Raw genomic sequence first — 14,020 nt, 5'->3', positions numbered from 1 at the left:
AATATCGCGATTGTTCAATGGACGTTCCGTTTGTATCGTACAATTGCTTCTTTCTTCAATTCGGACGTAATTGTCTCGTGTGACTATCGATCGGATAGAATCTTTGAAATTAATTCTAGAACTCGAAGATAGAGAATAGAGTGCCAATGCGATGGAAGAAAAACACGAACGATGAAAAGAATGATATTTTATTATCGATCGCGTTGTATCCTACTCGAGAAAGTCGTATTTCGAAGAGACAACGCACGGATAAATTTGAACGTCAAATATCTCGCAAATTATCGATCGTGTACTCTGAAAAGTACACATCGTTGGTTTCAGTATTTCAAGCAGTATCACTGGTAACGACAGAAAGCTGATTGAAAAACGTGAATCACGCACGAGAAGCTCTTCTCGTTCGAAATGTCGCAGTGTTCCGTCACTCTCGCTTCTGTCGTCGTACATCTTCGGTGAATGTTCAAAAGTTCATCTTCCTCGTGTTTTCTTTTTTTTTTCATCGAAATTATCAAAGAGACGGAACAACGAGTCTTCTCGATTTGGCCCACACTCGTATGGTTCCCGTTACAGGAATAAATAACAAACAAGCGCTACCTGCACGAGGAAAGTACTCGTCTCAAGACACGAGCTGTTTTCCCACAGAAAAAGCCAACCATCCGCATTTAAACTGTGATCTGATTTTGTTTTAATTGTATTCACTTGTGTACATACTCCAAGATCGAAATCAGTGTCGCTGGATTCCGTTGATATAGAAATTTAACACAATCGAGTACCACTGATTTCTCGTATACGCAAAGTACAGTTTCTACTCGTGCTTCGACAAAGTCGTAACACGGAGAGCTTCGTTTCTAATTTACACCACTGTTGGATATTTGTTTTGTATATTTTGAATATTGTATATATTTTTCACTCGAAAAGTTGCTCGACGATACAGAGCCGAGCCAGAAACTGAAACTTTTGCTCCCTGTGTCGTTCCAGCGAAACGCATCCGTTCGAGATTTGTCCTAATAAATTGTCCATCTCTTTTGTAGACGTACTCTGGCCTGTTCTGCGTAGCTATTAATCCCTACAAAAGATTCCCCGTGTATACGTCAAGGTGCGCAAAATTATACCGAGGCAAGAGGCGTAACGAAGTGCCACCACACATTTTCGCTATCTCTGATGGAGCATACGTGAACATGTTGACCAGTAAGTACACCATTGACGCAACGATCGCGACTAACACGGTAAACGTAACGTGTACCAGAGTTGGAACTAACCGAACCGTCTAGACTCGTGAGAAAAATTCTTCATCCACCTGTTCAATATCCAAGTAGATACGTAGCCAAGTAGTAGTAGAATCGTTGTAAAGATAAAGTGGTAGAGATAAAAGTAATCGAACCGTGTATGTCCGTGAGAAATTCTTTGCTCACGAGTTCGATGTCCAATTAGCTAAACAGCGTCTGTGACGATCGACCGGTCCAAATTCAAGAAATCACGAGAGAATCGAAACCTCGAACTCCCGGTGCCCCGATCGACGAGTTTCACGTTCGTATTTTCCTTTACAGACAGTGAGAATCAGTCCATGTTGATTACCGGTGAGTCTGGTGCCGGAAAGACTGAGAACACGAAGAAGGTAATTGCGTACTTCGCCACCGTTGGTGCCTCGACCAAGAAAGCTGATGATGCGAATCAGAAGAAGGGCTCTCTGGAAGACCAGGTCGTACAAACTAACCCTGTGCTGGAAGCGTTCGGTAATGCCAAGACCGTCCGTAATGACAACTCCTCGCGTTTCGTAAGTTTACTATCTTCGAACGATCATAGTTACGTAATCACCATTGCGACGGTGATATCCAATTCCATGACACTTCCATCGAAACGAATAAATTGTTATTGTTCTACACGGAACTCATCAAAGAGGAATTAAACGATCGAAACGAGTAAATTGTTATTGTTCTACACGGAACTCATCGAAGAGGAATTATCCAGCGTCTGTAATGTCTAAAACTAGTAAGACGAGTAAAGTAGATCTTGAAGACGATCGATCAATTTGGTAAATCGTACAAACGATGCGAGGATGTCGAGAAGATTGTGGATTGGATAGTCCGTCACCGTGATTCCCACGTAAAACTTCGAGCATTGATTTATTCTTTTGTGTCATCGAACAGGGTAAATTCATCCGTATTCACTTCGGTCCCTCTGGAAAACTGGCTGGTGCTGATATCGAGACCTGTGAGTTTCTCTTTGAGAGATTGTAACTTATCATTGAACTCTTTGCTCGATAAATTCGTTAAACTTTATCGAGATGCACGTGGATAGATTCGTGTAGACAGAATGAAACGCAGTTGGCTTCGGTTGCGTTCGCTGGCTTCGATTATTTGTGCAACACACTCGTTGAACTTACGTTCGATTTGGCTTTACTTCCTTCTACGTCGTACACCGTGTACTCCGACGAGAAACATTATTGCGTCACGATTTATTTTCGAATCGACACGGTTATTCTTGTACAATTTTATCGAACAACGAAAGAATTAGATTAGATTTAACCCAGTTGGAGCGTGACTGATTTTTTTTTTGTTTTACACAAATGCAATTTCTTCTACACAGATCTACTGGAGAAGGCCCGTGTCATCTCTCAACAAAGTTTGGAGCGTTCGTACCACATCTTCTACCAGATGATGTCCGGCTCGGTTGCGGGTTTAAAGGGTAAGCCTATCGAATTTGTAATTCGTAGATCACTCAATGCGCAACAACATTGTATAACGTGTTTCTTTGAGCAGCGATTTGTCCCTCGAGTTCAGAGGCGTCGCTTTAGGCGGAGGAGAATCACGAAGCGATCAACGAGTAATCTTTTTCTATTTATTTCGTTGTAAGAAATTATACGATTACCGGCGTATCGCTACCTTAGAAACGTTATCGTTCACTTTGACGAGAGATAACGCGATGCGAAAATATTTCGAAACGATCGAAATTCAATTTCAAGGTAGCCTGTCTAACTTAGCGATACGTGCGCGATGTTGTCGATATTTGAAGATTGCTTTGACAAACGTTCGATCGTTCCTATGCTCTCCTACTCCCCGTTTAATCACGTGATCCAAAACAGGAGAAAACGCACCAGGATGCAGCACCAGGAATGCTACCTAAGTATCTAATATGTATAGTTTAACCGGCCGATCACGTATCGAGTGTCGCGTGGACCTACTTTATCCGTTCAATCAAACATTTCAATTCTCTGAACCTCGTTCCATGTAGATATGTGCTGTCTCTCGAACAACATCCAAGATTACTACTTCGTCTCTCAAGGCAAGACTACGATCCCGAACGTTGATGACGGCGAGGAGTGTCTTTTGACCGACGTAAGAACCCGAAGATTGTACCAGGGTTACGCATCAATCTCCCTCTGACAGTTTCTCTCTTGTTGTCTTTCTTTTCTATCCTCTTGCTGTACCCGTGGTCGATATTCTTTGTGGCTTTTTTCGCTGTTCCTTTTAGGTCTTCTATCCTGCCCCCACCCAGCCCCAATCTCCTTTTGAGTTTACTGGTTGTTCATTGTTTGTAGAGATAGGGTAGATGTTTGATTTTACCGTTCCCCCGAAAGAAGAGGAACACCAAGGTCACGTTTTCGATTTCGTTCTTCCGCTCTCTCGTATCGAGTTTCATTTTTTTCGTTTTCCAATTCGAAACGAAATCTTCGTCGATGGCCTTCGTGTTTCTCCAAGACAGTAGCACCCTTAAGTAGAACATTTAATAAAGTCCTTTTAAAGTACAGGACTTCTCCAAACGGTTAAACTTCCTATGCATGGAAGAGGAGGGAGCTGAGTGACGAAACGGTACTTCAGAGAACTGTACCGGTACCGCTGTTTACCTTAACTTTGCGAATATCCAATAATGAAACCCACGACACGACCGTGTATTCCTCAATTGTCGGGTTTCTCTCGATTACGTTTGGAACGCGTAAAAACATCTAGAAGTGTCTGTGATTCGGAATTTTTTTTTTTTCCGAAAAAATTTCTTTTTCTTTTTTTATCGAAACACGATCTCGGGAAACGACAATTCAGGAAGAAAGAGCCTCCCCACCGAACAGGTTGCAAATGTAACATTGAAATGTTACACCAGACGATGTATATCTAATGATGAACCATCGTTCCGATAAAAGTCCTGTTTACAGACTCGAACTTGTGAATAAATCCCCAAAAGGAAAGCCACCAGAAAACATGGCACCCACACTTTTGTACTTAACGCCCGCATGTTTTTTTTTGTTTCCTTTTTTGGTCATCCGTAGAGATGTTGCTGCTGTCCAACAACATCAATGACTACTACTTTGTATCGCAAGGCAAGACGACTATCCCTGGCCTCGATGACGGCGAGGAACTTTTGATTACCGATGTAAGTGCTTCCCTTTGACTGGTCAAGCACTCTTCTGTTACGATGACACGAGGTCGAATGGTTTCGCTTCCAACGCGACGGAATACACTACGACACGGTGCAATTCAATTTCTGAAAAAACAAGAGAATTTTTTTTCTTCTTAGAAACGTCCATCGCGATGATCTTTTTAAAAGCGTCCGCGTCTTTACCAAAGCCTCTTACGAAAAATTTCTATTCACTTCGCGACACGAGTACACCGATCGGAATCATAAGCTTTCTCGAAGTATAATCGTCATTGTAGAAGCGAATAATTCCACCTCGGTGTTGTCAACGATCCTCCGTTCACATAATTTTATGTTCCTCACTAGTGTTACCATTGTTCTCAGAGGAGTAAGACACTCTTCGAGCTTTGTGTTTCTGTTATCTGTGATTTTCGTGAGACCTTATTTTCTTTCTTCGTACAGGCTTACCATCTGTCATGCGCAATATCGTTTTTCTGCGTTGAGATTTGTCGCTGTTTGCCATTTATTCTCTCTATCTCTATCTCTCTATCTCTCTATCTCTTCTCTCTCTATCTATTTACTTCTTTCAGCTCTTCGACGCGCCACTATCAATCAGAACGTAACCAACTCATATTCTCTTTAACAGCACACACAAGTAATTTTTAGCAGCAACAATATACGGCTACGACAGAGGACTTGCCGTTTCTGCTTCTAATTCTATGATCTATATTTTCATCATCTCTGTTTCTCTTTCATCTTTGTTCTCTTCTTTTTCTCCTCTCTATCGCTCTTCTTCTTTCAGCATCTACCTGTTGCAAATAATCTGCCACGTCTCATTCCTTTCTCTTTCGTGCGTATCATATTGCAATCGTTCGTCTTTTCCAATGTCGATGGACTCCTCGAGAATCGTGACTATACTCTAAACATACACACATGTGTATATATATATATATATATACAGAGCGGATCCAGGTCCGATCGGTATCACGCGTGGCTCGTAACCGAGAGCGATTGCATGTGATACGCTTCAACGATACAGTTGCTCGTAAAGCAAGCAGCTTAAACCGAGCAAAATAATGCAGAATTAACCCTACTGAGCAACCGGATCGGGGACTATTGGTACATTAGCCAGGGTAAGACCAGAATTCCTGGAGTCAACGACGCCGCGGACATGGAAGATACGGACGTAAGTCCAACCCCAGGGTGTATTAGAAATCTCGGTGAACTTCCGACTACCTTGTCAATCGGTTCGTTAACGTGATCGAGTCTTCGCGACTGTTCGATGATAAATTGTCGTTGCGTGAGGATCATTCTTCGCGCGATGATCGTAGTGGTTAAGGTAGTGGAAAAGTTGGGCCGAGGTTTTCGTCACCCCCTCGCGCCCCGCCTGCGAAAGCTTCCTGCCGCCGCAATCGGGGTGCGGGGAGATGGAGGGAGAAAAGGAATACTTTCGATTCGAAACAGTATAACTTTGACTCGAGGAAAAAGAAACAGAGCCCCCAGGGTACCCGCTCCCCGATCAGCTCCGATTTAACATATATAAAATAATATATATATGTATATATTTTTTTTTTTTTCTACCGCGCCAGCACTTTATTGCGCATCCGCTGCAGTTGGAAACAACAGCCTAACGGTACAGCTATTAGTTTACAACGTTAAAGATTTTCTTCCCAGGATTTGCCAACTCTGAGGGACTGTCGAGCGATCGTCTACGAATCGTTTGTTAACCCTCGTTCTACCACGCGTGGGTCTTCTCGGACCCGGTGAGATTCTTCGGTTATATTTAATAACGATCGTACGTGATCGATTAGTACAAGTTTTCTTTGAAAATTACCTTAAGAAAGATACGATAAAAATTGTCCAGTTTTTCTTGGAAATGTTTGCGCGGGTTCGAAGTACGGGTCCGTTTGGACCCACGCGTGGCGATTCTCGCGGTCGTTCCAAACGTTGGTATCGCGAGGGTTAATTGTGTCAATCGAGAGCACGTTGCTCGAGTTTTAAAGGAGATTTAAAGGAGACGCCACGTTGGATAAAATCGATCGTCGGAGGACCTCGCTCCGAGGAAGTTACGGTTTACCGTGCATCGAACGACTTTTACCTAATTCGGTCCACCGAGTTGTAATCTGTTTTCTTCGAAATGTTTCGCAGACATGTGTTTCTTGTCCAACAACATATACGACTATGTTAACGTGTCTCAAGGAAAGATCACGATCCCCAACGTAGATGACGGCGAGGAATGTTTGCTGACGGACGTAAGTCCTTGAAAAATGGACCATCCTTCGATTGTTTCTCTTACCTTCAACCCTACCTTGTGCACTTTGTTAACGAAGTAGAGATCTATCTCGTTCCGTTTGTAGATTCCAAAGCGGTGTACATACATCGGTTGAGTTTATAGCGAGTTTCCTTTCTGGTGTACGGAGATTGGTGAATAGTAACGAATTCTCAAACGATTGGCTTAGCAATTGAAAAGAAAAAAGATACCACTCTCGGTCGAGATATTACACTCGGAGTATTTAATAACTGATTAATTAATTTAATCGATCAATCTCTTCTTTCTTTCCCCTCGATAGAATTCTTCGAAGCTGATAACGCGGTTGAAATATAAAATAATTCGTTTCTTTTTAGAAGATAATGTAACATCGATACAATTAGAGTGTCGTGAAAAGTCGAAAGACGTCGAAGAGAAGTGTAATGAGAATATTGCGAAAAGAATGATGAAAAATTGAAGAAACATTTCGAAATTCCTCGTTACTATTCTCCGGTAGGATTCCCTGTACATAGAAGTTGAAACTCAACCTACCCCAATTATCGTTTTAACGTCTTCCATAGTTGTTTCGGAGAACCCAATTTTCAGTCTGGACATACGTATGCAGACGTAGTTAAAGAAAAAACCTATCGACCGACCCTTCCACGTGTCCCTAGTTTCAAACCGAACGATTCGATTCTGCACATATTTCACACTTCGTTCGAAATGTTTCGTTTCGAACGTGACGTTGTCGAAGATGGGTCGGTCGAGAGGTGAACGAACCCTTGATCAGTAGATTACAAAATATTGTACTACGAGAAAATCCCTCTTGAGTTCACCTTCCAATCCCGGTAAACTCGACGGACCCCATTCTCTCTTTAATTCGCCTAACCATGAGAGACAGCCTCGAGATGGAAATTCTCGGCGCTCGGTCAAACGTCGGTTTCGTTCCTCAGAGAAGCGGTTCTTTTCCGTCTTCAGCCTCGAAAACAAGGCTAAATCGAAATGGGTGGTAGTGCCGAACCTGAAGAAATCGGGCCTCTTCGGGAGCCCTGTCCAAAAGATGTGACATAAGAACGACTCTGAACACGTGTTTTCAACGAAGGAGGCAATTCGCAACCTACGTGAACTTAAGCGATCGAAACCGAAAGGAACATCGATCCTCCTTCGTCGTCTTCTTCAAGTTTTCTATCTTCCGTCTACAGTTTTACTTTTTTTCTCTTCCTTTTTTTTTTCTTTTTTGTTGTTGTTGTTGTTGCGGTTTACCTCGATTTTGTAGAACTATCTACTTTTGGTCTCGTGCAAAGAATTTTTAAACTTAGGTAGAAGCGGCTACACAATACGAGCATTGCTTCCGCTTTATCGGCCCTTTTCAAGGACACGCTTCCTATTCAAAGCTTTCTCGTTAAATCGCGACTGGCTTTGCTTCGAAACAATTGCTTACGGCAAACTTTCCAATACGACGGAGAGACTATCGTCGATGCGGTAATAGTTTCTTCGAAGTAACGTAATCCCGAATCGTTCCTCGTTTTTTATTAACTCTTGTCCCCGATAGTCTCTCCGGACGAATTATCAAGATATACACGCCCATTATTAGGCTTAATTTTCGCCGCTATTTGTATCGTGCTTGTGTGCTTCCTATTAACAATAATCCAGCATTGTCTTCCAAGTATAAACCGCCAATGTATCAGAAGTGTTTTCGTTAAATTGTATCGTTACCGGACCGAACGCTTTGTTTCTAACGTGTATTTGAATCGAATCGTAGTTGGAACCAAAGCGTTGCGTTTAACAGAAAAGTTTTGTCTATGTTCGATCACTTCTGTTACGAAAGATTGGAGAACAATTTTTAACGATCGTTCCTTCTGATAACAGCAAGCCTTCGATGTGCTGGGCTTCACGCAAGAGGAGAAAAACGATATCTACAAGATCACCGCCGCTGTCATGCATATGGGTGGCATGAAATTCAAGCAAAGGGGTCGTGAGGAACAGGCCGAAGCCGATGGTACAGAGGTACTTATCGTTAAACTTTTATCTTAACCAAGAAATCAAGAATGGATCTTTGCCATTCGATCTTACAACGTTTCGAAATGCATCGACTACGATGCGTTTAAATTCGAATTAAATTTTCGTACATCTTTCGATATTGATTCTGAAATCGTGTAATTTCGATTCTGTCCTTTTTCTCGCCATTTCGAAACGTCGAATCAACGAGCGTATTTACTTTTCATAGAGTCGAATAGAACGATCATTTCTAGATATCCAAAGTATCGAATATTATATTTTCCTAGATTTTGCACTTATTCTTTTGTTTTTTTTTTTTTTGGTCTGTGAGAATATTCCACGATCGTTGAACTGAAAAACGTGGCTACTTCGTTTCAAGGTGTTCCTTAATATCTATCTTACAACAGGAAGGTGAACGAGTCGCTAAACTGTTGGGTTGCGACTGTGCCGATCTTTACAAGAACTTGTTGAAACCAAGGATCAAGGTCGGTAACGAGTTTGTAACACAAGGTCGTAACAAGGATCAAGTAGCGTACTCCGTGGGTGCCATGTCGAAGGCCATGTTCGACAGGCTGTTCAAGTGGTTGGTGAAGAAGTGTAACGAAACCTTGGACACCAAACAGAAGAGACAGCACTTCATTGGTGTACTGGATATTGCCGGTTTTGAGATCTTCGACGTAAGTTTCCTCGATCGTAATACGAGTAACACACATCCAACCATAAATTTAATCGTTGGCGACTTTTTCACAGTTTGATTATTTTGTCATTTTAAAAATCTTTCTTACCGTGATATCACATCGGTAACACTCTGAACAATTTTGAGATTGAACGCAGAGGATTCGCGCCTGGCATTTAAAAAGGACAAAATATTTAATCTCCTTTGCACTCCAGTAACAAAAAACTTTTTCACAGTTTGATTATTTTGTCATTTTAAAAATCTTTCTTACCGTGATATCACATCGGTAACACTCTGAACAATTTTGAGATTGAACGCAGAGGATTCGTGCCTGGCATTTAAAAAGGACAAAATATTTAATCTCCTTTGCATTCCAGTAACAAAAAAAAAAAAATACTTCAAAGATTCCTCTTACTCGAGCCCACTTGTAAAATTTCGTTCTCCTGTAAAATTCTTCTTCGATATTTCAAACGCTAAATTCTTTTTTACCAAGATAAAAAATTTCTTAGAAATTTTTCACGAAATTTTCAAGGTACTTAACCAAAGATTGGATAACATCGATCGAGTGTCCACTGTTTAAAAATCGCCAACGTGATCTATAAAAAGTATACGTTAGTGATAAGTACAAAGGAATAAGACAACTCAATTCCAGTTGTATTTTCAGAAACACAATACCACATTAACGACGGATAATTACACAACTTGTTTCATTCTATACCAGTTACAAGGGATTGGGTGATCTGTCGTTAACGTGCCAACAAAGAAATTACTAACAGACTAAGCTCAATCTAGACGTAAAACAATTCTTGATTATGAAATACACGAGTCTTACTCTCAACACTCGCAAAACACAGACAATCACCCTCAACAGAAGATAAACAAACGTTAAACCGTTCTATTAAATTGTTCGTTGTTCGTTTCTTAGATCATCGGAAAAAAAAGAGTCTTTGTTAAATGTTACGTCACTGTTCGTTCCTGAACGTTGACATATCGTTTCGTTCTTTAGTATAACGGTTTCGAGCAACTCTGCATCAACTTCACCAATGAGAAACTACAACAATTCTTCAACCACCACATGTTTGTCCTCGAGCAAGAGGAATATAAGAAAGAGGGTATCGTGTGGCAGTTCATTGACTTCGGAATGGACTTGGCCGCTTGTATCGAATTGATTGAGAAGGTAGCCTCGTGTACAGAGACGTCCCAAATTCCAAATTCTTTAGTATTTTTTTCCCTTGAACGATTGTTCCTTCGTCTAGTTTTTTTCACTTGGTTATTCGATCTCGACGAGAGATCAATTAGAAAACATTCCCTTAACAGATGTTTGATCTCATTAGGAGATCCGTCCCAGAGTGTTTAGTACCTTGTTGATTATCACCCTGTTTAGAATTGTTTGGACTCGTCCATTACTGTTCGTGGACGTTCCGTTGACGTTCCTTAACGTTATGTTACAATTAGCGATTGTTTGCGCATAACGTTCATTAGATGGTTGTTTTTGTATACTCAACGATGATACGTTGTACCTGTGATACCGTTTTTAAATAGTTGCCCCAATTTTCTCTATCGTTTTGGACATCCTACTTATCAGCCCTTTATTTTCTATCCGTTGTATAATTGTTACTTCACTATGTAAAAACTGTAAGGTTTTGTAGCGATACTGTTTTGGAATGCTCCTCGAGTTACACATTCGTTTTTGGCGTTCATTTTCATTTTAAATAGATGTTTACCCCGTTTGGTATTCTATGAGTATATACAATACCTCGAGAACTCATTCTTCCGTACAATTTACCCTTACCCCGTATAGACTTCTAGGAAAGTCATTGTGTACACAGTTTGTACAATTGCTATCATTTTGCGTCCCACGTACATTCTGAAGAGTGCATGAACATTCCCTCTGCGAACAAGTTTCGAATTTTCCTTCAGTAGGTACAAACTTTCACACAAAACGCATGATCTCCTCTTTGATACATTTTATACCATTGTATAATTCGTGACACAGCATGATTTAGAACGCAGAAAGTCCTGTAAATGGTGGCGTCTTTGCAAAAGGAATATCTGGTAAGCAATTAAATTTCGATCGTCGTTCGAAACTGTTGTCTCCGTTTCAGTTATTATTCTCGTTATCGTCGTCGTTGTTTCGAGAAACGTAAAAACAGTGGACCTCACGCTGAGTAGATTAAAACGGATGGTAATTGATTAATCATTTGTTCCAACTGTCCATTAAGGAACAGGACGGTACACGGTGTAAAAATTTTCGGATTTGTTGGCCAGTAGTTTGTTGAAAGTAGACTAATACGTTAGAATTGTAATGTTTTGAGAAGTGTTGGTTGCAACAGTATACGAAAGAGGAATTAATCAAAATACGTATGCGTAAAGTAATGGTAAAAATCATTTGACATTTTTCTTTGCACGTAACTGTGTTTTAAAGAATGTTCAAATATTTGCAGCGACGTTCGTAATAGTTTCGTTCGTAAAATTAAGATTTCACGAAAGATTGAGCAAAGTGTTCTGAAAATTTGAATCTCGCGAGATCTCGAACAACGATGTTGCGTGTAAAAAATTTTATTTACATCTTTCTCTCGAAGAACTGTTACAAGTTACTTAGCAGCGAGTCTGCAAATATTTGAACAGTGTCCAGTATTGTATCTTATTCCTCGAGAAACGACATCTTACAACTTGTCGCAAGGTTTGCGTACACTACAAAGACACTTTGTAGATTATTTCCTTAAGGACTCAGGGAGAATCCTTAAGGTGAAGTTTTTGTAGAATGTTTGTAGAATTAAACGTCAGGTCAATTGATGAATCGAGATTTCCGCAGGACAAATTCAAAAATTTCTGGAATAACGCCCGTTATTCCAGTTGTCGTTGACAACAATTCGAATACACACGGAACATTGATTCTTGAAATTCTAGCAGCTTGAATCGAACAATTAAAAATTTCAATTTGTCTCGTCGCAAAATTTCTTCGACGACGAGGCCGCAATTGTTCAATTCGATTCTTTGTTGTTCGTTAAATTTTGGAAAATAAAAAAAAAAAGAAAGAAAGACCGCCGATTGACCTGTCGAAATCTGTTGACCAGTATCCCGTACTATTTTTGGATACCAGTTGATAAAAAGATTGAGTGTATGGTAGCCTATTGAATAATCTTCAAAGGAGTAGAAAGGTCATTGAAAAGCAAGAACCGACTAGACCTGTAAACAAAATTGAAAACAAAAAAAGCGGTGCAGTTTAAACACAGATGAACAAGCATGCCTGATTGTTGCTCGAACAGTTCAACAGCTTCGAGCAGCTCTGCATCAACTTCACCAATGAGAAGCTTCAACAGTTCTTCAACCACCACATGTTCGTCCTCGAACAGGAAGAGTATACGAAGGAGGGCATTCAGTGGGAGTTCATAGATTTTGGCATGGATCTCCTCGCGTGTATTGAACTGATCGAAAAGGTACAAAAAGACGAGTGAATCGATCACAGGAATCGATCCATAGACGGATCCGCCGTACGGCAAAACGAAAAGACACGAACGCTGCATAAGGATCCGTGAGAGGACCACTTGGATCCTTAATCTAACGCTTATCACAACAACACGCAATAATGATCGTCCACTGTTTTCATGGATTGGCCGTAACCAATCGTAAATTTGATTTTCTTTCGTGATCCTTTTTTATTTTTTATCATTTTGTATTGTCCTTTGCTGAGCCGTGTGGTTTCGCGTTTACGGTGACAAGCAAGCAAACCCTTCGTCTCGCTTAGGCATCTTAAAAATATTTTTCACTCTGTTCCGCCCATCTCCTTATAACATCAATCGTTCGTTCGAATTTGTTTCCTTCCGTTTTCTTGAAATTGGTAACCAATCGACCGGATGTTTCCTTTCGTTTGTTTACGATCTGCTTAACCCACCACAGATAGGCGAGAGAAACCCTTTGGTAGCCAACGTTACCAATTTGAGAAAAAATCGAAGGTGGATATTTTATCGAGTTGCACGTTGCAGTAGGGGCACGTATTTATTACTCAGATTATATCGATACTCTTCGAATTCTCATTACGAGATCCATAATACCGGTGTTACTTTTTAATTTGTTTTTTTTTTTTTTTTTTTTTTTTTTTTGTAACGACCGTTGCTTTTTCTTTTTGTTCGTTCTCCCGAGCACGACGTTTTTATATACGAAATTTTTTAGTCGTTCAAAGCAACCTTCCTCGGAAGAAAATGTTGGCAACTTTTTACATATTATTTTCGTGCTATAGTCGGATCGAGATGAGAATTCAACTGTTACGAGTATGTGCAAGATGTTTACGTAAACGTAACGTAAAATTGGCACGGATTTTTGTGTTTTATGTTTATGTTACGCAATTTTTGATGTCTTTGCCAGATTTATTTTCAAGCGACTGATTCAGTTTCGTGCTATTTTTAAGACATCGATGTTTCATCACGGCGAAAATGAATTTTTCCTCAATTTTTGAGAACGGCTACTTTTTCGAGAAATTTCTTTCACTCGCAATGTTCAGTCCCTCTATACGTACACGAGAATCAATACAAACACTTTCAATACTCCATTCAAGCACCACGTACAAAATTTGGATCGAACGGGCAGATTATCGTTTGAATAGGCAACATACGAATAATACACGAATCTACTTTTTTGTTAAGAAACATCTTTTTCTACTCGTCTCGGTGCCGTAAAAATTTTTTGATAAAATGTTGCTTTCTTATTCTGTCTGCACAAAACGAGCACAGAGGTGAAGCTTAACAAATTTTTTC

The 14,020-nt window shown here is 40.4% G+C and overlaps 1 protein-coding gene across 22 annotated transcripts in view; it reads left to right on the top strand.

Moving 5' to 3' along the window:
• Positions 1-14,020, top strand: part of Mhc (myosin heavy chain) — a 52,412-nt gene that overhangs the window by 7,846 nt on the left and 30,546 nt on the right. For 5 of the 22 annotated variants that reach the window (XM_076306939.1, XM_076306890.1, XM_076306906.1 and 2 more), the window contains exons 4-11: positions 1,029-1,185; positions 1,545-1,771; positions 2,145-2,208; positions 2,584-2,682; positions 3,229-3,332; positions 8,462-8,599; positions 8,998-9,267; positions 12,536-12,706. In XM_076306939.1, the coding sequence (XP_076163054.1) occupies positions 1,029-1,185; positions 1,545-1,771; positions 2,145-2,208; positions 2,584-2,682; positions 3,229-3,332; positions 8,462-8,599; positions 8,998-9,267; positions 12,536-12,706 (1,230 nt within the window). Of the gene's footprint in view, positions 1-1,028; positions 1,186-1,544; positions 1,772-2,144; positions 2,209-2,583; positions 2,683-3,228; positions 3,333-4,258; positions 4,363-6,492; positions 6,597-8,461; positions 8,600-8,997; positions 9,268-10,272; positions 10,444-12,535; positions 12,707-14,020 lie in introns of all 22 variants that reach the window. The other 17 variants (XM_076306984.1, XM_076306898.1, XM_076306932.1 and 14 more) reach the window with 8 other exon arrangements.

Source organism: Ptiloglossa arizonensis, chromosome 1, assembly GCF_051014685.1.
Source record: "Ptiloglossa arizonensis isolate GNS036 chromosome 1, iyPtiAriz1_principal, whole genome shotgun sequence".
NCBI classification, from domain to species: Eukaryota; Metazoa; Arthropoda; class Insecta; order Hymenoptera; family Colletidae; genus Ptiloglossa; species Ptiloglossa arizonensis.
This window is presented reverse-complemented; position numbering and strand designations above follow the sequence as displayed.